The sequence below is a fragment of the Carassius gibelio genome, chromosome A22, assembly GCF_023724105.1.
Source record: "Carassius gibelio isolate Cgi1373 ecotype wild population from Czech Republic chromosome A22, carGib1.2-hapl.c, whole genome shotgun sequence".
NCBI lineage: Eukaryota > Metazoa > Chordata > Actinopteri > Cypriniformes > Cyprinidae > Carassius > Carassius gibelio.
The window spans coordinates 1,149,217-1,169,735 of record NC_068392.1 but is presented as its reverse complement, the minus strand read 5'-3'; the positions used below and the strand labels follow the sequence as shown (position 1 = coordinate 1,169,735).

General features: G+C 41.3%; 2 protein-coding genes across 3 annotated transcripts; both read right to left on the bottom strand.

Annotated features, from left to right (window-relative positions):
* Positions 1-1,280: 1,280 nt before the first annotated feature.
* On the bottom strand, positions 1,281-9,467 carry LOC127943073 (peroxisome proliferator-activated receptor delta). The gene is made up of 8 exons (XM_052539207.1): positions 9,254-9,467; positions 5,605-5,959; positions 5,355-5,494; positions 5,099-5,237; positions 4,829-5,025; positions 4,534-4,740; positions 3,503-3,746; positions 1,281-3,434 (listed from the first exon to the last, which is right to left on the bottom strand). Exons 1-8 carry the CDS (start codon positions 9,419-9,421, stop codon positions 3,187-3,189), a joined length of 1,698 nt encoding a protein of 565 aa, XP_052395167.1. The 5' UTR covers positions 9,422-9,467; the 3' UTR covers positions 1,281-3,186.
* A 318-nt stretch (positions 9,468-9,785) lies between these two features.
* Positions 9,786-20,317, bottom strand: LOC127943072 (differentially expressed in FDCP 6 homolog). Of its 2 annotated transcripts, XM_052539205.1 has the most exons (11): positions 20,128-20,317; positions 19,581-19,721; positions 19,107-19,286; positions 18,787-18,984; positions 18,568-18,714; positions 18,380-18,488; positions 15,618-15,907; positions 13,676-13,842; positions 10,900-11,098; positions 10,736-10,826; positions 9,786-10,658 (listed from the first exon to the last, which is right to left on the bottom strand). In XM_052539205.1, exons 1-11 carry the CDS (start codon positions 20,221-20,223, stop codon positions 10,471-10,473), a joined length of 1,806 nt encoding a protein of 601 aa, XP_052395165.1. In that variant the 5' UTR covers positions 20,224-20,317; the 3' UTR covers positions 9,786-10,470. The 2 variants fall into 2 exon arrangements, with proteins under 2 accessions (XP_052395165.1, XP_052395166.1); XM_052539206.1 differs by lacking the exon at positions 20,128-20,317 and having other exon boundaries at positions 18,787-19,057.
* Positions 20,318-20,519: the final 202 nt, after the last annotated feature.

Here is a 20,519-nt window from a genome sequence, read left to right as displayed (position 1 = left end):
CAAAAACACCCGGATAACTCATTAAATACTTATTAACCCTCAAAAACACTCCAATGATGCCCTAAAACACCCAGTGATCCTCAAAAACATCCAGAAACTCCAAAAACACCCGGATAGCTCCTTAAATACTTATTAACACTCAAAAACACCCCAATGATGCCCTAAAACACCCAGTGACCCTCAAAAATGTCCAGAAACATATAAACACCCATATTACTCCCTAAATACTTATTAACCCTCAAAAATGCTACAATGATCCCATAAAGCACCCAGTGACCCTCAAAATGTAAAAACAACATAAACACCCAGATTACCCTAATAATCATAGAACCCCCAAAACAACCCCAATGTTCCTCAAAAATGTCCAGAAATCCATAAACACCCAGACTAATCCCTAAACACTTAATGACCCTAAAAAAACACCCCAATGACCCTCTAATACACACAGTGATCCTCAAAAAACATCCAGAAACTCCAAAAACACCCAGATTACTCACTAAATACTTAATGACTCTCAAAGACCCCCTAACGATCCCCTAAAACACCCAGTGACCCTCAAAAATGTTTATGAACCCATAAACACCCAGATTAGTCCAGAATAATTATAGAACCCCCAAAATAACCCTGATTATCCCCTAAAACACTCAATGACCCTAGAAAAACCTCCAGAAACTCATAAAACACCCAGATTACCCCCTAAACCCTTAAGGACCCTTAAATACACCCAGATCTGAACCAAAGGAAATCATCTCAATCCACTGGAGGGAATGTTGAATTTATCAGTATATACTGTAATTAGTTCTAGCATATTTCTTCAACTTCCGAGGCCCAGGTCAGGGATCTTGTGATTCAAAACGTTGGTCACCACTGCTCTAAAACAACTACTGATGTCAAAAACAAAACACCCGACTCTCAATAACACCCGACTGCACCTCTTACACACCCGGGTGACACCCCAAAACACCCACAAACCCTCAACAAACTAAGAACCCCCTTTAAAACACCCAGAAGACACCCTAAAACACCCACACACACTCTAAAACACCCAGAAGACACCCTAAAACACCCACACACACTCTAAAACACCCAGAAGACACCCTAAAACACCCACACACACTCTAAAACACCCAGAAGACACCCTAAAACACCCTCACACACTCTAAAACAACCACTTACCTAAAAAGAATCCAGTGAGCCCTAAAATCCCAGTGTAAAAATAAAAGATGTTGGTTTGGTTTTCATTGCACAAACATGTTTATGAAACAATCCAGAAGCATTAGTGATGTTTTACCCTGTAGTTTTATTCAGATGTTCTTCAGAAAGCATCAACGGTCCTTCAGTTCAGATGGAGGAACGTGTTCACATCATTCATATTACTGTGACAGAAACACATGGACACATTTCACCCGCGCTCATCTCCCTTCACACACAGATTCACAGCATGTCAGGAACCAGTTAGCAGCACAGCCATGACACACACACACACACACACACACACACACACACACACACGGGAAACAACATCAGACTGAGTTCTACAATGGGAAAAGGTCAAAGGTCGACACAGGAACAGCTTTACACAATGATATGCTCATTTGGTGACGTCGCAGCCTCGGATTCATCAAACTACCTCATCAGGCGTTATTAAATTATATTAATATAAACTCTGGAGTCAGATGTTTAATCACTGATCTGAACTATATATAAATTTGATTACAGTATAATTTCTCAAAAACGCAAATATAAAGAAGAACAATCAAAGATGGAAAGCTTGAGGTTTGCAGGTTGTAATGAAGTTGCATCAGTTATTCGCGATTAGGGAAGACCAACCTAAACTGGTCTTAGCCTCCTAACTACCTAGGTTTTGGGCAGGTGAGGCTGGGAGACCAGGTAAGACCAGCAAACCATCATAGGCTGGTTTAAGCATTATTTTTTTAAGTGTCATTTGGTTTAAGCGTCATTTTAATATATAATGCGTTTCATAACGATTCGATCCACAACTAAATAATCCAATACTTTGTTGCATTCTCAATGCTGCCACAAGGGGCGCTATAGGGAGCATTAGCATTACAGTCAGCTCAACTGCTGTCAAGAGCAAGAGTTTGAAGAGAATCTCAGTGAGCAGATTAGTCAATTTAGTTAAACGTGTTTATACTGTATGTAGCTAGTAGAAAAACAACACATCTTGTTTAATAACCCTACAGTCCTTCGAAAGACACTCTAACACACCCTTCAGGGCTGAGGTTTGTTATCTTCACATGAACACAAAAACATACGTTTAAATGGGACGTTAGTGTACTTGCGTAGTGTGTTTTTGGCTTTTTCAGCAGCATAACAAAAGGCTAGTTTGTGAACGACCCAAGCAAATTAAAATGGAGGTAACCAAATGGCTAATAAATGACTTATAGCAGCAACCTTTGGTATTTAACTTCAGATGGCGAAATAGCTTTTGTCGCGTATTTCGCAGGTGCCTTACTGAGTTAGGGACCGTTTACACAACGTTTTCAGCCAAAATCGAGAAACTTTTTATGCATTTTGCCTGTTTGTTTACACGACAACAGCGTTTTAGAGACTGAAAACGCAGATCGAAAACATAATTTTCAGTACGTGTCAATTTTAAATACAAGCGCGAACAAACATACACAACAATGGTGGAGTTTGGTACTGTTGTTGCTGCTCAAGAGTTTGCTAACGCTTCTTCAGCAAAGTGTGGATTTACTTCACCAATATTACAACCAACAGCGGAGAGGCATCATATAATCATCACTTCCCTCGTTTACTTACACAGTGACAGTGCCAATTAATGGCCTGCCATACGTAATACAGCGTTTTCGTGAATGTGTAAATGCTAATTGATTTGAATATGTTGACGTGTATACTTTTTAAAAACTGTTTTTGTCTACATCGTTGTGGTGTAAACGTAGCCTTAAAAACCACTGTATCGCTCCCCCATCATGAATAGGAATGCACTGCTGCAATTTGACATAGTTTACAGCAACAAAAAAAAAGATATTGTAGCCGTTCTGTTTAAACAGCTAACAGCACAATATTCTGTTTCGCTGACTTCTCTTTGATCCGCACAAACGCATCGCCCCGCCACAGGTGACCCGGTCAGGATTAGAGTTCAGTTTGCGCTGATTGGCCGAGAGCTGGAGGTCACAGTGATCCTCCTGGAATGGTTTTGGCTCAGTACATGTCCCTGTAGATCTCCTGCAGCAGCGGGTGCAGCGACGTCTCGGACTCCGTCTTCTTGATCTTCTGCACCAGCAGGGCGTTCTCCGTCACCAGCTGGCGCAGGTCTGCCAGCTTCTGCAGCAGTTTGGGGAAGATGAAGCTGGCGTCGGGATGATTGAGCTGCAGGTGATGATTCAGGGCCTGGAGGATGTTGTCCTGGATCTCCTCCACCTGGTGGACGTTCATGAGACCTGGACGATCTAGAGGCAAGTAAACATTTTATTATGTACATAAACTCTTAACACAGTTTCATCTAGTGGCTTATCACCTCCACACAGGATAATGGCGGCTACAAACAGAGCCAGGTCGCTGTCGTCCAGCTCGAGAGCATTGAACTTCACCGCAAACTCAAACTTGGGCTCCATGATCTCGTTGAAGGGTTTGCGGAGACTGCGCAGGAACTCTCTCGTCACAAAACCTCGCCCGTTTGCCACCAGCAGCCCATCTTTATTCATGAGCGATGGCAGCATGGCGAAGATGGCCTCGTGGACCCCGTATTTCAGCAGCGTCACCTGCAGGAGCGGAGGGGAGCTAGTTACGCCAAGTCTTTCGGAAATTGGGTGGTTTTACATTCCATAAAGCTGAATGCGACAATTTATTCAAGAAGGTTTTCCAAACTATTTAGAAAAATAAATATACGTTTTGCTTGGACAAACAACATTAAATCCAACAATTTACTCAAGTACTTTTTAATGTACATTTTACACAGAAATGTATCACAATCAATGCAACATCTTGTGCATGCAACATTTTATTATTAATTTACAGAGAATTGCGTTATTTTGTGAATTGCAATAAATGCAGTAACTGGACTTAATTACTTAAGAGAATAATTTAATATACATACACATCTACTAGTTTTTCATGCATTGCATTAAATGCAACACTTTAATTATAAATGGTTTTATGAACTTTACAAAAAAAAATGCTTGTGTTTTTGGGAAATTCTTGCAAAATCACAATAAACATTTTACAATCTATCTACTATGTAAGATACAGCATGCATTTTGGATTCTGCATGTATTTGACAAATTGCATTAAATGCGATAATTTGTCTTGAATCACTTTTACATACAATTTCAATGCATTCTATTTGCATAAAATATAAAGTTGAATGCTACATTTTGTACTTGACTTCATAAATGCACAAAACGTAGTTCTGCTTTTTCAATTTAACTGAATGCAACAATTTGCGCAATAATAGATTTACGAATTCTGTAAATATTTGCATTAACTGTGCTTAATTTTGTCTTATTACAGTTATTTACATTTTCATGGAACCATCACCGATTTCATTACCTGGTCATTCAAGAAAAGGTCGATGAATCCCGGTATGCTTTTGGAGAACTCTGTGAGTTCTCGTACGGTTTCCACGGTCGTGCACTGACAGCGGTAAAACACGTGCACGCCGATCTCCTTATTGGGCGGAGCTCCGTTAATCACCTGATTCCAGACCAGCCCGTTCTCCGCCTGCCACAGCGAGTCCATGTCATGAATGACGAACGGCTGAAGGACACACAGAGAAAGAACGTTGCGTTTTCGCAAGTATGTTTAATTGCAGTTAGTTACTACTGACATCTCTCGAGCAGGTTACCGGGCTTGCGTTGGTCTTCCCCGTCAGGATGTTGCGAGCTTTCTTCTTGGTCATGTTCAGATTCTTCTGGTAGGCGTTGTTGACCCGTTTGGCGAGTGATTTTAGATCTGACCCGTTCTGAGAGCTCTTTTCCCCAACTAACAGACCCGCCACGAGCTTACGCTTCTCCGCCTCTGGCATCCGCCCGTATCGGATCGCTACAAACACAGAACCACATTTAACACACTAGAAAGTCTAGTTTGTTTTATCGTGTATTGTCCTTTCGCTCACCGTCATGGGACATCCCAAGCAACAGACACTTCTGAAATCGACAGAACTGACATTTATTCCGACTTTTCTTTTGTATTTTACAGCTGCGGTTGCATTTATCATATTCCAGCTTCAGACGTACAGTCCTCCGGAAAAATCCCTGAGATAAATCGAGACACATAAATGTTTATTCATATTCATTTTACTCAATAATTATTTCCTGAACCATTTAGAACCATGCATTCTGCTTGTGTTTTTTTTGAGCATGACCTCTGACCTTGCATCCCTCACAGGCATGAACGCCGTAGTGGAATCCTGAAGCTCTGTCGCCACAGATACGACACTCCATGTTTAGCCCCGCCCCCTCCTCACGGCCCTGCAGGAGCTGCTCCGACAGAGACGACGCTTTGGAGAGATCTGTACGAGAAGCAAACACTTCAGATGTCTTCTAAACAGGTGCAACTTCACGAAAATGTACAAAAATGTATAAAAGTGAGTGGAGCGCATCATCTTTATCGTCCAGTCACCTGTGGAGGCTGCTGTCAGTTCAGGACTGGCCTCTGGCTCGTTCGTCTCCCAGCTAAGCCCCTCCCCCTGCAGATGCATGCTGTCCTCAGGCTCCACCCTCAAGTCCAGCTCCAGGTTAAGCTCCGCCCCCGCTCCCAGCTCACACAGCACGTCCTCCAGCTGCTTGGCATCTGGCCCCTCCCCCTGGCTACTGCAGGGGGAGGAGTCTTCATTCCCCGTACAGACTCCGCCCACCACACTGGGGTCTCTGGGTAATCTGCTCCTCGTGGCAAGAAAAGCAGAGTCTCTTCCGTCCATCTCCAGAACTTCAAACACGCTCATGAGCCGCTCAGACAAAACAGCACCTGAGAGACACTAAAGCAGACAAAATTAACAAATTCCGATTACAACCTTCATCAAAGACGATAGGGTTGTCAAAAGTACCGACTTCACAATCACAAAAGTACATTATTTGCATGTGCTTTAAAGTTTTGTCGGTTAAACATTTCATTTGCGTGCTGTTCTGACACTAAAAAGCCTGTCAAACAGCACCTGAGAGTTATCTTTCACATCTGATTGCACTAATACTGTCAAAAACACACAAGGTTTACATATAAACAGAGCTGGTTATGTCTAAAGTGAAAGTAAACAGACGTGTGCAGCTCTTAAAGTGACAGCAGAGTAATAGTACTAAACATGCTGTCGCTTGTAATTATAGCTCAGCCGAAAATACTGTCATTATTTACTCGCTCTCATGTTGTCCCAAACCTGTATTAATTTATTCTGAACAAAAAATAAGATATTTTTAAAGAATGTGGTTAACCAAACAACTGCTTTGACAGACAGTGGACAGAAATACCATTGAAGTCACTGGAGACCAACAACTGTGTAATATGTGAGAGTGTGAGAGAGAGAGACAGAGAGAGAGAGTGTGTGTGTGTGTGTGAGAGTGTGAGAGAGAGAGACAGAGAGAGAGAGTGTCTGTGTGTGTGAGAGAGTGTGAGAGAGAGAGACAGAGAGAGAGAGTGTGTGTGTGTGTGTGTGTGTGAGAGTGTGAGAGAGAGAGACAGAGAGAGAGTGTGTGTGTGTGTATGTGAGAGTGTGAGAGAGAGAGACAGAGAGAGAGAGTGTGTGTGTGTGTGTGTGAGAGTGTGAGAGAGAGAGACAGAGAGAGAGAGTGTGTGTGTGTGTGTGTGAGAGTGTGAGAGAGAGACAGAGAGAGAGTGTGTGTGTGTGTGTGTGAGAGTGTGAGAGAGAGAGACAGAGAGAGAGAGTGTGTGTGTGTGTGTGTGAGAGTGTGAGAGAGAGAGACAGAGAGAGAGTGTGTGTGTGTGTGTGTGAGTGTGAGAGAGAGAGTGTAATATGTGTGTGTGTGAGAGAGAGAGAGAAAGAGAGAGTGTAATGTGTGTGTGTGAGAGAGAGAGAGAGAGAGAGAGAGAGAGAGAGTGTAATGTGTGTGTGTATTCGAGGAACAGATAACATAACACTAATTTGACAGCTGTATGGTGTTCAGAAGACACCGGAGACCCGCGGTAAACCCACCCCCAACTGACTGACCACCGCACGGCATTCTGGGAGCTAACACACACCAGCTATACAGACATGAGACGTCTGCAGCCGAACCGAAGAAAAGCCAAATGTTCCCAGACTGACAGAGACACTGCTGTCTTTAGACCTCTGACACACACACACACACACACACACACACACTGCTCAGACAGATGAAACCCATGTGAGTGTATTTCTCAGTATCAGTTCCCAGAAACACCCAGTGAAACTCTTGAGAACGAGGAGCAGAGGTCAACATCCAAAAATATCAGATTTTGTCTTCATGATCAAAAGCTAGCTCTGAAGCATTGACAATGGCAACTGTCTGGTCTGTGTAGGGTTAGTCTACATTCATTACAATTTTCTTTACAGCAAATGAAAACAAAACTAAAGTAATTAAAATAATAAAACAAAATAGTAGTACAAATGTTTTAGGGTTTGGTAATTATTACACACTTTACAACAAACCTAAAAAAAATAGGTTTAAGGTTAGTCTACAGTCACTATAATTTACCTTACAGCAAAACATAAACACAACTAAAGTAATAAAATAAAATATCCACAAGTTTTATATTAGGGGTTAGTCTACAGTCATTATACTTAGCAAATTTGCAAACTAAAGTAATAAAAGTAACACTTAAATAAAGAACTTTCTCCTACCGACAGCGTCTCTCTGTGATTGGAGGTTCAGCGGGGTGCTGCGCTGTGATTGGTCAGCTGAGCGTCATGTGAGTCAGTGAGTGGATCAATGACTCCTCCCATCAAGAGAACCAGCAGCCTTCATCACTACAGATCAGAAGCTTTAATCTACATACGGCAACACCAGGCCTTTATGTGCAGGGTCAAAGGTCACCGCTACATTAGCGTGCTATTCCTGCAGTATGTAGTAAGAATACTCTACTCTGAGTTTAATTTTTAATGCAAAACACAGTTTCGTGTCATTGTAGTATGCAGTACGCTAGTGTTCCATTCTGACCTTTTGACCCCGACGATGTGAAAGGCAGCTGACCTTTGACCTCTTATAAAAAGCCAAACTCAGGTCAGACCTGTTGAAGCAAAGGATCATGGGATTGGAAGTGAGTCTGATGTCACTTCCTCACAGACGTGTGCTTAACGAGTTCATTAGCGAGGGTGACTCAAACGAATATAAATATAAGTAGTTTGACATTTGACCTGTCACTAGACAGACAAACGTGAACGATAGCATCTGTGTGATGGATTCAGCATTGTAACATAACACAGATTGTAAAAAGAGAGTTTAAAATTAAGAGAACACAAGTTTGCGAAGTATTCTTCCCATTTATGTTCTCCAAGAGGACGTCGAAATAGAGAGTTGTGATGCAAACCACCAGCTCAAAGATGAATCTTTTAAAATTCACAAATTATATCAAACTACTCTCAAAAGCCTTTACACAGCCATCAGGTCTGTACAGAGAGACAGACAGCGTGACATTTCTACACTCCACAGCGAGGAAGGAAGAGCCTTCTCAAACAGAGAGACAGAGTCTGTTGCTTGAAATCAAAAAACCAAAGAAAATAAATGAAGGAGAGGAAGCAAGACCCAAAACCACAAGAAAAGTGTCCCTCAGAGAAACTACAGATCCCGTGATGTGTTCACATTGAGCGGCGGGTCGATGAACGGGTGCCACCACAAACATCTCAAAGTTCACATCAACAGATGATTATTTGGGAGTTGAGTGGGCGACTCTGGCCTTGACGGCTTCTTCATGTTTGTGTTTTTGCCTAAAGTTGAACTTGTGATGAATGAAAGTGATTTTTCAGCCGTTTCTGAGTCCAGTAAGAGTTTGTTTAGTAAGTAAACACACACTGTGTGCCAGTGCCTATGTTGCAAGAGAACTGACTGTGACAAAAACACCCCAAAACAACCTCCACCTACTAACAACACAAGCCTGAGCCATTCATCCATCTATCTATTCATCTGTTCATCTATGTGTCTATCTATTCACGCACACACACACACACACACACATATATAATCTACAGGTGCGTGCCTTTAACTGGTCAACACAAAACTCTCTTTTAAACTTCACATGAGTGTAAACTTCAGGTTGTCTGTAAATAAACAATCTATCAAAGTCTCACATGACAGAACAAACTTACGAGAGAGAACGAGAGATCCCGACACTTTATTCCGTAGTCTTCCGAGAGCCCGGGAGATGTTTCATGTTCACCGGGACTGCGCTTCATCACGGGGGAGTCCCGACGGCGCGAGCGCTCCGGATCACACGCGTCACAGCCCCGCTCCGGGATGACGTCATAGCGGCGCATTTCACTTAACCCTGTAGGAACCTCGTGAGTCGGCTGTATATGAGTATATATAAACATACCCACACCTGTGCTGTATTTGAAAACGCGCTTTTAAGAAGTGCTCTCTTTAGCTGCACAACACACTTTATTAAACCTCCAGCAGATGTCGCTGTCCGCCGTATAACACCTACGATAACAGCTGATAAACTGACTCGGAACTTGAGGATGTGTTTGGTATTTGTGCATTAGCGTGCAGACAGTGAATACAAGCGTGTTAACTTCCTCATGTGTCACATTTGTGCAACACAAATGGCAAACTTATCTTATTTACAGTATTTGAGTGAGATTTGATTCAAATGTATAAAACACTCCCGAGAAACACAGGTTTTATTTTCTACTCATTTATTTACTCTCGTGACAGTGAGCGAGAGATGAAGAGCAGTTTATCACACAGGAAACAGGAAGTAAAACCACAGCAGCTTCACCAAAAACCAGCCTGGGTCTAATATCATAAGCAACAACAACAAAACACATTCCAGTTTCAGATATGATTTCAGCTATCGTTCATTCACAGTCAATAAAAAAAGAAAAAAGAAAAAGTTAAGTCAAAACAAAAAGTGCTGAAAATGTACAGCAGTGTCTCAGCAATGGATGCTCTGGAGTGAATGGGTGCCGTCAAAATGAGAGTGTGATTAAAACATCACAATAATCCACAGCACTCCAGTCCATCAGTTAACATCTGGAGAAGACCTATCTTCATATCCTGTTTATCTATTTATTTAGAGCTATTTTGGAAAGTTTAAATGGTGCTTGATCTGTGCAGATTTCTCTCCTGATTCAGACCAGACCACGCGTTAATGCGTTTATTATGGATTATGGACTCATCTTAATGCGTGATGTGTTTCATCTTTTGTCTTCTCCAGATGTTCACTGATGGACTGGAGTGCTGTGGATTATTGGGATGTTTTTATCAGACTCTCATTCTGACGGCACCCATTCACTGCAGAGCATCCGTTGATGAGACACTGATGCAGTGCTACATTTCTCCAGATCTGATGAAGAAACAAACTTTATTCAGCCTCGGCATCAGTCGGCTCTTTGTTCTCACAGTCCATATTATCACAGTCGCTGTTGTCGTCACAATCGAGGCTGTTCTGTTTCTCTCTCGCGGGTCTCGCTGGAGGTCTGGATGCGCTCTCGCTGACCGATGGGACGCGGACCAGAGGTGCCAAAAGATTACTAGAGGATGCTCTCCTTTCTTTAAGAGAATTAGACAGAAGAATAGAAATAAACTCAGTTTGTATGCATTTTTAATGCTGCAAGAACGTAACACACCTCCAGGGCCGATGGGGTGCATCAGGCGGTTCATCTCCACGTTCCAGTGTTTAACGCTCGTACTGGCCTGCCGGAGTTTACACTGGGCGGCCTGTGGATGACACACATTCATGAGTGTAGAGGAACATGTGAAGAACACAACACTAGCGCAGCGTTGAGCTTACCACGATGTCCTCATCCACTCTGCGTCGGCTGGCCCTCACTCTGTCCAGCTGGTGCTGGGCCTCGTCCAGAGCATGTGACTTCTTCTCCATCTCCAGCTGGAGCTCCTGCTTCTCGCGCTGGGTCTGCTGGAGCTGCTCCTCCTGGTCCTCCTGCAGCTCCAGCAGAGACTTCACCTTCTCCTCCTCCTCCGCCAGCAGTCTGACAACACACAACCAAACGCTAGCGCTTAGCTAAACACCAGACAAACTCAATGAACTACACCTAAACACAGGAAACGTTAACACAGCTAAATGCCAGAAACATAGATGCTAGCACAGTTAAACACCAGAAACATTGATGCTAAAACAGCTAAATGTCAGAAACATGCTAGTACAGCTAAAGACATAAATATAGATGCTAGCACAACTAAACACCAGAAACATTGATGCTAACACATCTAAACGCCAGAAACATAGATGCTAGCACAGTTAAACACCAGAAACATTGATGCTAAAACAGCTAAATGTCAGAAACATGCTAGTACAGCTAAAGACATAAATATAGATGCTAGCACAACTAAACACCAGAAACATTGATGCTAACACAGCTAAACGCCAGAAACATGGAGGCTAACACAGCTTCATGTCAGAAACATGCTAGCACAGTTAAAGCCAAAAACATAGATGCTAGCACAGTTTAACACCAGAAACATTGATGCTAACACAGCTAAATGCCAGAAACATGGAGGCTAGCACAGCTTCATGTCAGAAACATGCTAGCACAGTTAAAGCCAAAAACATAGATGCTAGCACAGTTTAACACCAGAAACATTGATGCTAACACAGCTAAATGCCAGAAACATGGAGGCTAGCACAGCTTCATGTCAGAAACATGCTAGCACAGTTAAAGCCAAAAACATAGATGCTAGCACAGTTTAACACCAGAAACATTGATGCTAACACAGCTAAATGCCAGAAACATGAAGGCTAGCACAGCTTCATGTCAGAAACATGCTAGCACAGTTAAAGCCAAAAACATAGATGCTAGCACAGTTTAACACCAGAAACATTGATGCTAACACAGCTAAATGCCAGAAACATAGATGCTAGCACAGCTTAATTTCAGAAACATGCTAACATAGCTAAACGCCAGAAACATGGATGCGAGCACAGCTTCATGTCAGAAACTTGCTAGCACAGCTAAACACCAGAAACATGCTAGCACAGTTAATTACCAGAAACATAGGCCCTAGCACAGTTAAACACCAGAAACATTGATGCTTACACGACTAAACACCAGAAACATAGATGCTAACACAGCTAAACGGCAGAAACAGGGATGCTAGCACACCTAAACGTCAGAAACATGCTAGTACAGCTAAAGCCAGAAATATAGATGCAAGCACAGTTTAACACCAGAAACATATGCTAACACAGCTAAATGCCAGAAACATGGATGCTAGCACAGCTTAACGTCAGAAACATGCTAGCACAGCTAAACACCATCTTTTAAAATAATCTCTTAAATGTTAATGTGTGTAGCTAAAGCTAAACACCTAATATTGAACACTCGATCTAATACGGCTCTTTAAACCAGCAAAATGTGTAAAACAAATATGCTTAAGCTGAAAACTAATGTTAAAAAATGAAACTTCTGAGCTTGTTAAGCTGTGTTAAGTTACCCAGGCTGTTTCGTGCCAAAGCTAGCACTTGTGGTTGAGCGGAGTTTGTTTATTTATCAAGTGAAAGATATCAGTTTATCTCTGGCAGCACACACAGTGTCTGATGATAACTGGAGAATAACTGTTGAGCAGACACACATCAGAATTTGTGCAACACATAATGAGACGCCAAACCACAACACAGATGACAGGAAGTGACACGTGTACGGTGTTTTTCAGCACTGTGTGTGTGTGTGTGTGTGTGTGTGTGTGTATATTTTAATATTTATTAGCTTCTTCTCCAGACGACAGCTAAATGTATCTGAACCTCCTTTAGTGACTCGACTAAAGCAAAAATAATAAATAAAATCACTATATATATATATATATATATATATATATATATATATATATTTGTGTGTGTGTGTGTATTTACATCTAAATAAAAGCAATAGATATGAGTCTATATGAGCTCATTTACATAAAAAAAAAATATATATATATATATATATATATATATATATATATATATTTAAATATATTAAATTGAAAAAATAGAGGTATGTGTCTATATGATCTTTAAATAAATATAAAATATAAATATATATTAAATTAATTTGTGAATATATTTAAAATGTATTTAAACATTAGAAGTCTATGTCTGTATGGCCTCATTTACTTAAAATGTGTGAATATATATATATATTGAAATTAGAACTGTGTCTGTGTCTATATGCTGTCTAGGTCTCCTTTCTATAAATATTGAAATATCGTAGTTTATACTATGATTGTGTTTGTGAGTTTGTGGGTTTGTTAGTTTCAGGGCGGAGCTTCTTTTGAGAGTTACTGACAACCTTTCTGTCTCTCTCTCTCTTTTTCTCTGTATGTCTCTCTGGTTAGACACGTGTGTGTGTGTGTGTGTGTGTGTGTAAGAGTGTGTTTGTGTCTCTGTGTGTGTGTGTGTGTAAGAGTGTGTTTGTGTCTGTGTGTGTGTGTGTGTGTGTGTGTGTAACAGTGTGTGTGTGTGTAAGAGTGTGTGTGTGTATATATATATATATATATATATATATATATATATATATATATATATATATATATATATATATATAAAAGAGTGTGTGTGTGTGTGTGTGCACCTGCTCTGTGTGTATCTGTAGGTCTCCTCTTCCTGTCTCGCTCTGATCTGTTGCTCGAGAGCTTCCTGTAGTCTGTGATGAAGATCTTCCAGCTCTCTGATTCTCCGCTGCTGGTGCTCGGCCTCCTGATCACGAACTGCCACCTCGGCACAAAGATTCGCACGGGCCTGACACACACACACACAAATTTAAACCAGTAACAGTCTGCATGGAACTTCCTACTCAAGTCCAACACCCATGTCACACTTATATTGCAACATTTTCACTTACAGTGTTATATTTTTTCTTTTTGCAGTTTAATTTGAAAAAAACAGCATTTTCTTGCTACTGTACCTTTAAGATTTAGATATGTAAATGACTTCAGCTGTCATTGTTGAACAGTGAATAGCTGATGATATGTAAATATGGATGAATCATGTATTAATGAGGGCCTAGATTTCCATCACAAAGACATTATTCTATAAATAATTACATTTATAACTAATAAAAAAAATACACTTTTAATTTAAGTTGAATAAAAATAATATAATTTATTTTTGATAAGTTTTTTTTTTTAATATGAAATGAATTTTCTTATATATGTATATATATATATATATATATATATATATATATAAATAAATGTATACATTTTTTACTCATCCAAATGGATGTTATTTTAGTATTGAGATACTATTACAGTTTTGTTCATATTTTGAATTAATTTCAGCAGTTTTTACAATTTTATTCATTTTTTATTGTCGTTTCAGCTTTAGTTATTTTAGTACATCAAGTGAAACTAAATGAAAATGAGAAACCTTGCCTTCAAAACTACCTAAAAATAAACAAGTTAAAATTTGTATTTTATTTTGCATAACATGTTTTTTTTTCAAAATTTTGAATTAGTCATGTTAATTTTAGGTAAGTTTTGTAAATGTGTTATGTGTTTTTAAATTTTTACTAGTTTTTCTTGTTTTTAAATGTCTACAATTATAATTACCCTTTATTTCAGTTAAAGTTATTTTCGTACATCAAGTTAAACGAAATGTAAAATGAGAAATGTTGCCAAGATTATTAATGCATTATTTCGTTTTTTACTTTCGTTAGCGTTTGTTATCTTTTAATGGTTTTAGTTAACTATAAAAACCCTCGTCTAGATATCACATCACATTGTTTAAATCAAATTATCAATAAATAATTCAAGAGTGTCTTGACACAAGGAATGCGAAGCTGAAACACATGTCTTGTATACGTCTGTGTGTAGTGGTTCTTGAAGCACTGACTCCAGCTGCAGTCCTCTCTTTGTGAATCTCCCCCACATTTCTGAATGGGTTTTGTTTCACAATCCTCTCCAGGGTGCAGTTATCTCTATTGCTTGTACACTTGTTTCTACCACATCTTTTTCTTCCCTTCTCCTCTCTATTAATGTGCTCGGACACAGAGCTCTTTGAACAGCCAGACTCTTTTGCAATGACCTTTTGTGTCTTGCCCTCCTTGTGCAATGTGTGAATGGTCGTCTTTTGGACAATGGTCAAGTCAGCAGTCTTCCCCATGATTGTGTAGCCTACAGAACTAGACTGAGAGACCATTTAAAGGCTTTGCAGGTGTTTTGAGTTAATTAGCTGATTACAGTGTGGCACCGGTGTCTTCAATATTGAACCTTTTCACAATATTCTAATTTTCTGAGATACTGAATTTGGGATTTTCCTTAGATTTCAGTTATAAACATCAAAATTAAAAGAAGTAAAGATTTGAAATATATCGATCTGTGTGTAATGAATGAATATAATATACAAGTTTCACTTTTTGAATGGAATTAGTGAAAAAAATCAACTTTTTGATGATATTCTAATTATACGACCAGCACCTGTATATATTTTGAAAAGTTTTAAAAATGTCATTTTTAGATTTGTAATGAGTTAAACCCATTGTGGTTGAACTGAATGCTGATGTGTTGGTTCACCTGCTGTGTCTCCTGTAGCTGTCTCTGCAGGGTGTTGTGCAAATCCTGGTGCTGGCTGTGGCTCCTCTGCTGCAGGGAGGTCTGGGCCTGTGTCTGCGCCTCCTTCAGGAGCTCCAGCTCCACCAGCTGCTCCTCACGCTCCCCCTGCAGCTCCGTCAGCCTCCGCGTCTCCTCCACCCGCAGCGCACGCCTCCTCCCTCGCTCCTCTCGCTGCTCCCTCCGCCGCTCCTTCAGCTCCTCGTGCAGCGAGACCCGTCCGACAGCGGAGAGACGCAGAGACGTCTGGAGCGCTGGGAGAAGAACCAGATCAGCATTACTCATTACTAATTACTCATTCATTATTAATGCATACCGCCAGAGATGTATAGTAACGAAGTAGAACTACTTCACTACTGTACTTAAGTACTAAAAGGCGGTATCTGTACTTTACTAGAGTATTATTTTTTTCTCCTACTTCCACTTTTACTTCAGTACATATTTTCGCTGAGTTTAATACTTTTCCTCCTATATTTTTTTTATGTGCTGCATCGTTACTCGTTACAATTATAATAATGTTACGAATCATTCCATTACAAACCACTGCCAGAACTGTAGATGGCATGGCAGGTTTGATGAAGCTGGCACATCATTGAGCGAATCAAGCGATTAAGAAGACTGCGTGTGCTGACCAGGGGGCAAGGAACTCGACCAGAAGTTGAAGTCGGGTGGGGGCGGCCATCTTGTAGCAGAACTTCACTTGCGTTAGCATTCCCATTGACTCCATTCATTTTGGTGTCACTTTGACAGCGAATAACTTTACATCTGAGGCGTTTAAAGGCTCCATTTGTCCATTAATTATTTCTAAAGATACACCACAATGTATAAAGGGCTCCATTACCTTCTATGTTACATTATGGCCCCATATAAACAGTTTTTGTAAAAATAGGCTAACGATTGCGTCATAACAACTCGACTCTCTGTCGCATTACCGTACAGACAGGAGGAGAAGCTCGCAGGCAATTAACTTAATATGGCGTACTGGCGTTACATTTTAAAATACTATACAAAATAATTAATCAGAATACTTACTCCTGCTCACTCACGACAAAGAACTCCCCGCTCAAGCTCGCCGTCTCTGCAAGATTAACGATGGCAGTTTGCACGCACAGCCACTTAGAAAATTTACATCTGGCAGACAGGTTGCTGACGTCGTCAAGCTTAGTTTGAGTCTGCGCGTCAGAAACGGAAGTGCTAAAAAACGCTAAAAATGGGCTTCACTTGTCTCAATTGAGTTCCAATGGGGTCGCTGTGTCCATTTATTTTACTGTCTATGATGCTGACTGAACTGCTGTGAAGAGAGAGATGAACACCGAGCCGAGCCAGATAATGACTCGTTCACGAGTCAAGAACCGGTTGCATCGGTTCTCGGATGACCAGTAACGTTAGTTCTTTCTGACAGTTCGATTCAATAAACCAGTTGAAGAAAACAGTTCACCGATTCTTTTGCGTCGATGCAATGGCGTCATTGGCGTTGACGGAACATGGGCTCATAACATTAACACAGAATCAGTTCAGAATCAATCACCAAAAGAATCAGTTCGGTTCCAGACGCTCTGTGTGTCGGTTTGCTTCACGCTAAATCACACATGCGCGGTATCATCAGCTCCTCGGTTCACGAATCGGACGCGTCTGACAGAAACGGTTCTTGACTCGTGAACGAGTCATTATCTGGCTCGGCTCGGTGTTCATCTTCAGTTCTCTCTTCACATCAGTTCAGTCAGTCACTGTTTGAGTGCATGAATTACTCCGGGATATTGGTTTGTTTTAACTCAGAGGGAGTGTCAGACACATTAAACAAGTTAACAGCTTAATTCATCTGTGGATTAATGCGTATTGGAGACGCGAACTGTTTAAAACGATTCAGTTCGATTTGGTGAACTGTTTCAAAAAGATCCGGTTACATCGAATGATTCGTTCACGAACCGGATATCACTGCTTTGTTTTTAACTGTCTTACAACAGACACGGAAGAGAAGAGAATGCTGAATAAAGTCGTAGTTTTTTGCTATTTTTGGACCAAAATGTATTTTCGATGCTTCAAAAAATTCTAAATGACCCTCTGATGGTTTGAAACAACATGAAGGGTAAGTTATTAATGACATAATTTTGCAAGTTGGGCTAACTGACCCTAGTAACCGTTTTTTGTTTACAAGAAGTTACAGTCAAAGGAATTGTGATTGTCCTTTAGGTTAATCATTTGAAATAGTAAAAACAATATGTTCAAACTTTGGACTACTTTCTTTAATAGCTACATAACACAATACTTCTACTTTTACTTTCAGTACTTGAGTAGTAAATTTTAAAATAGACTACTTGCAATACTTAAGTACAAAAAATGTTGAATACTTTAGTACTTCTACTTAAGTGTGGTGCTTAAAGAGCACTTCTACTTCTACTCAAGTCACATTTTTGATAGAGCACTTGTACTTTTACTCAAGTATGGGTCTCTAGTACTTTATACATCTCTGCATACCGCATAGATTTACTAAATGGTTTCCCGTAGTTCAAGTGGTAGAGCATTGCTTATCAATGTTGGTCAATGTTAATCAATGTTGGGGGTTCGAATCTCAGGGAACATAATACATAAATTATTTGTAAATCATGTGAAACCACGAAGATTTTATTTGAATGTTCTTAATTTGTCAGTATTTTGTTAATAGATCTAGGATGTTTGCGTGTGATTGCTGCACACACACACACACACACACACACACACACACACACCGGTGATCCACTCCTGTCTCTGTCTGGAGTCCGGCGCGCTGATCTCCAAGGTTTTGTGGAGCGTCTTGACACAGAACACGCATCTCTTCCCTTCTCGGTCGGGTAGTGCCTGCGGATCACAGTCAGTCAGACGCGGGTCACACACACAGAAGCGCTCCGGACACAGACGCAGGAGAACACACACACACCTCCACGCAGCAGCTCTGCTCCACCTCGATCACACCCTTACAGTCCCTGCAGTCCTCGCTGGTGAAGTACGAGAGCGAGCCGGGCTTCAGACAGAACCAGCGCTCCGTCCAGTTCCTGCGCAGGTGACCCTTCTTCCACAGATAGCCCTGAAACACACGCGCTCGGGTCACCACGCCGCCCTGTGTGTGTGTGTGTGTGTGTGTGAGAGAGCAGCGCACCTCCTTCAGCACGTTCCCCACCATCTCTCTGTACACCTTCTCCACCGCAGCGCTGATGCTCTCTCCGTCCAGCGCTCGTCCCGCCGTGTTCACCTCGTCCAGGAAGCTCCAGACGCTCACACCATCCTCCAGCTCCAGCTCCACACAGCTCAGCTCCACCGGCATCACACTGCTGATCTTCCTCAGGAGATACTCCACCTCAACACAGCACAGAGAGCACCTGACTACACTGAACACCTGAGGGAATGAGCCTCTAACAGTGAAGAAACATCTGAAAACACCAGAGAAAAGAGAAACAAGACATGCACACAAAAGCTCACCTCCTCCGGTACGAGTGTGAGAGGATATCTGTCGTCTGCCAGGAAGTTGAAGAGACACCAGAGCCGCAGAGCATCCTGATTGGACAGAACCCGGTGTGTGTCGGGACGGTAGTTCTTCTTGGAACAGAGAGTCCAGCACAGCTCGTCAACTTCCTCTTTAACGAACGTCCCCTCGATCACCTGATCACACAATACAATCTCAATTCATTCTCCACGAAGGCAATGAGATTCCTTTACCTTCTCCTTGTGTCTCTAACACTGTCTCAGGACTGTCTGCAGTGAAAGCTCAGAGATCTCGAAATGAATGCACACATTATTCAGCAAATGCTCTGAGCATTAGTATTTTTTTAGGAGAAACATCTGAGACAAAACTCTTACTAGGTGTATTTTCACCTACTTTCAGGAGAAATACTTCAATGAAACATGAGCGAGTGTCTGGTGAGCACTGAACGAGCCTCCTCTGAGAGTGTGTACCTTGTCCAGAATGAACTGGTTCAGGTAAGGCATGTACCCCTGACTGGATACGGGACCGTCATCATCATCGCTGAAGTGTCTCTCGAGGGCCGCAGGGTCGTGAGGAATCCTCAAAACACTGTGGAGGTTATGAGACAGAACCTGCACACACACACACACACACACACACACACACTCAGTCTGACTGCTGCTTTGGTTTGATGCCAATCCGTCTAAAGCCACAGAGTGTGAGTCAGATTAACAGTTTCACAAACTCAGATACATAAATGAGAACATACAGTACACTCCTGCTGTGTTAAATACATTTGTGATGACTACAGATGAACACAAACCATAAAGAGAAACTTGACCAGACCACTTTAGGTAAGGTACACTGCTGTAATGAAGCGTGAAAACATTGGCTGTGCGCTTAAAAACACAGTAAGCAACATTTACACATAAATTGCATAAGCAAGACAGATGTTGTTAAAATTAAGGTATAAATTAAGACAAATAGGATTAAAAGTAAGGTTTGAGACATGCATATCTACACAAACAGCTGTCTCACCTTGAGCTGTGATTTGGACACTTTGCCGCTGTCTTCGGTGTCCAGGGACGTGAAGGCGTACCAGATACTCTTCAGCAGAGCGGCTCTCAGCGCCATGTCTTACACCTGATGATCTGAATCTCTTGTTTCTCCTCTCCTTCATTCTCTCTGTAAGTCTGACCACATCCTGCAGGCGTTTGCTGAACTCTGGCGCCTCCTGTCTGCAGCCCTGAGATCAGCTCACAATAACACATTACCACACCAGTACTGTTGCTACAGCATGCTTCATGGGTACTAGTGCTGATCAGTTATGGAAAAATTATAATCATTACTTTGATCATGATTAGTTGGAAACATCATGACCTTTTAAAAGTGGATTTCCTACAACTTGAGACATAATTTCTGCTTATAGA